The 1,427-nt window shown below is 29.9% G+C and overlaps 1 protein-coding gene across 1 annotated transcript; it reads right to left on the reverse strand.

Annotated features, from left to right (window-relative positions):
• Window positions 1-561: 561 nt before the first annotated feature.
• Window positions 562-1,427, reverse strand: LOC111634654 (beta-neurotoxin Css9-like). The gene is made up of 2 exons (XM_023379488.1): window positions 1,256-1,427; window positions 562-843 (listed from the first exon to the last, which is right to left on the reverse strand). Exons 1-2 carry the CDS (start codon window positions 1,410-1,412, stop codon window positions 641-643), a joined length of 360 nt encoding a protein of 119 aa, XP_023235256.1. The 5' UTR covers window positions 1,413-1,427; the 3' UTR covers window positions 562-640.

Below are 1,427 nucleotides of genomic sequence, written 5' to 3' on the forward strand. Positions count from 1 at the left end.
AACTATGACTACCATAAAATTAAAATAATGTTCAATAAATAAAAATTCATTTAACGATACTCATAAATAACCGAAATGATACAATGCGGGATTTGCCCTTCCGAAAGTCCACCAGTGACCGAGCAACTAAAACCATTGCATAATGGCAGTTGGTCCTCGGTTCGCGTCTAAGCAATGGGTTATATTGAATTTTTACGGATTTTTTAACCTGTATTACTTAAATACAGCTCACTTATCCATAGAGAATTATTTCAGATAAGGCAGATTTTACGTGTATTACGTTCCTATATCCGATCAAACATATAACATAGTCATCCGAATATAATTATTTATATCCAATAAAAGTCGTCAAGTAAATGAGTAGTCGCATTTCCAAACACACTTTACTAGAATCTGTGTGCGTATAACTTAGTTATTTTTACTTACTAACAAGTATTAAAAAATTTTAAGGAATTACCATTTGAATGCTATCAAAGTCAAAGTTTTATTAATTAAATATGTTTCTTAGTAATTATATTGAAGTTAATTTTCCACGATTGAATAAGTAAATGTACAATTGAATTTAATATTTGCAGAAATATGTAATTTTATTTTATAAGACTACAATTGCATCAAACTGAAAAACAATTGTGACATCACTTTAACCTTTACATTTACTAGTTGCTGGATCAAAAACTTTGTCGTCGGGAAGTCCCTCGCAATAGCATGACTGTTTCCAAAAATAGCAGTAACCCGACTTTCCTTTCTGTTCAACGCACTTTCTATTACAAAAGTCATTATCGAATAAACAAGGGATTGTACATTGCTCCCTTCCCAACGGATATCCATCCTTAGCCTGGATTCCTGTGTAAAAAAACAAATATGAATTATTTCTTATTTTAGATCATTCATATAAAAATTTTGTGAAAAACAACGCTTATTTTGTTTAATTATTCGTGGATTGCATGTCAATTTTAGTTATGGTGTACCTGTCACCCCTCTTCCTCTTTCGTTCAGAATTTAATGCTAATTATTATTCTCTCAGCATTTTTCTATAATTTCGAATTTTATTATGTTTACATATTAAGAAATTTTACATCTTATTTAATCAAATTTGTTATACTATCAATCACTCCCCTCTTAGTATAAAATCAAATATTCTTATAACTCTTAAAGTCTGTCTAAACTTGAATCAAACATTCAATGAGGGGTGATTCACTGATTAATTTTCAATTACAAAATCAAAGTGCAAAAGTATTATGTAAAAAATTCTCACCTATTATCATCACAGAAGCGACGATCAAGATCAAAAGTTTCATTTTTGTTTTCAGTTCTTTCTTGAAATCTGGACTAAAAGATGAGCAGTGTGAATTGAAATTCTCTCGATTTTGTTCATATTTATACCGATTCAACACAGTGCTGTCTTCTTTCATTGGTCAATTCTCACA

The sequence above is a fragment of the Centruroides sculpturatus genome, unplaced genomic scaffold (assembly GCF_000671375.1).
Source record: "Centruroides sculpturatus isolate CEXI.00-Female unplaced genomic scaffold, Cexi_2.0 scaffold899, whole genome shotgun sequence".
NCBI classification, from domain to species: Eukaryota; Metazoa; Arthropoda; class Arachnida; order Scorpiones; family Buthidae; genus Centruroides; species Centruroides sculpturatus.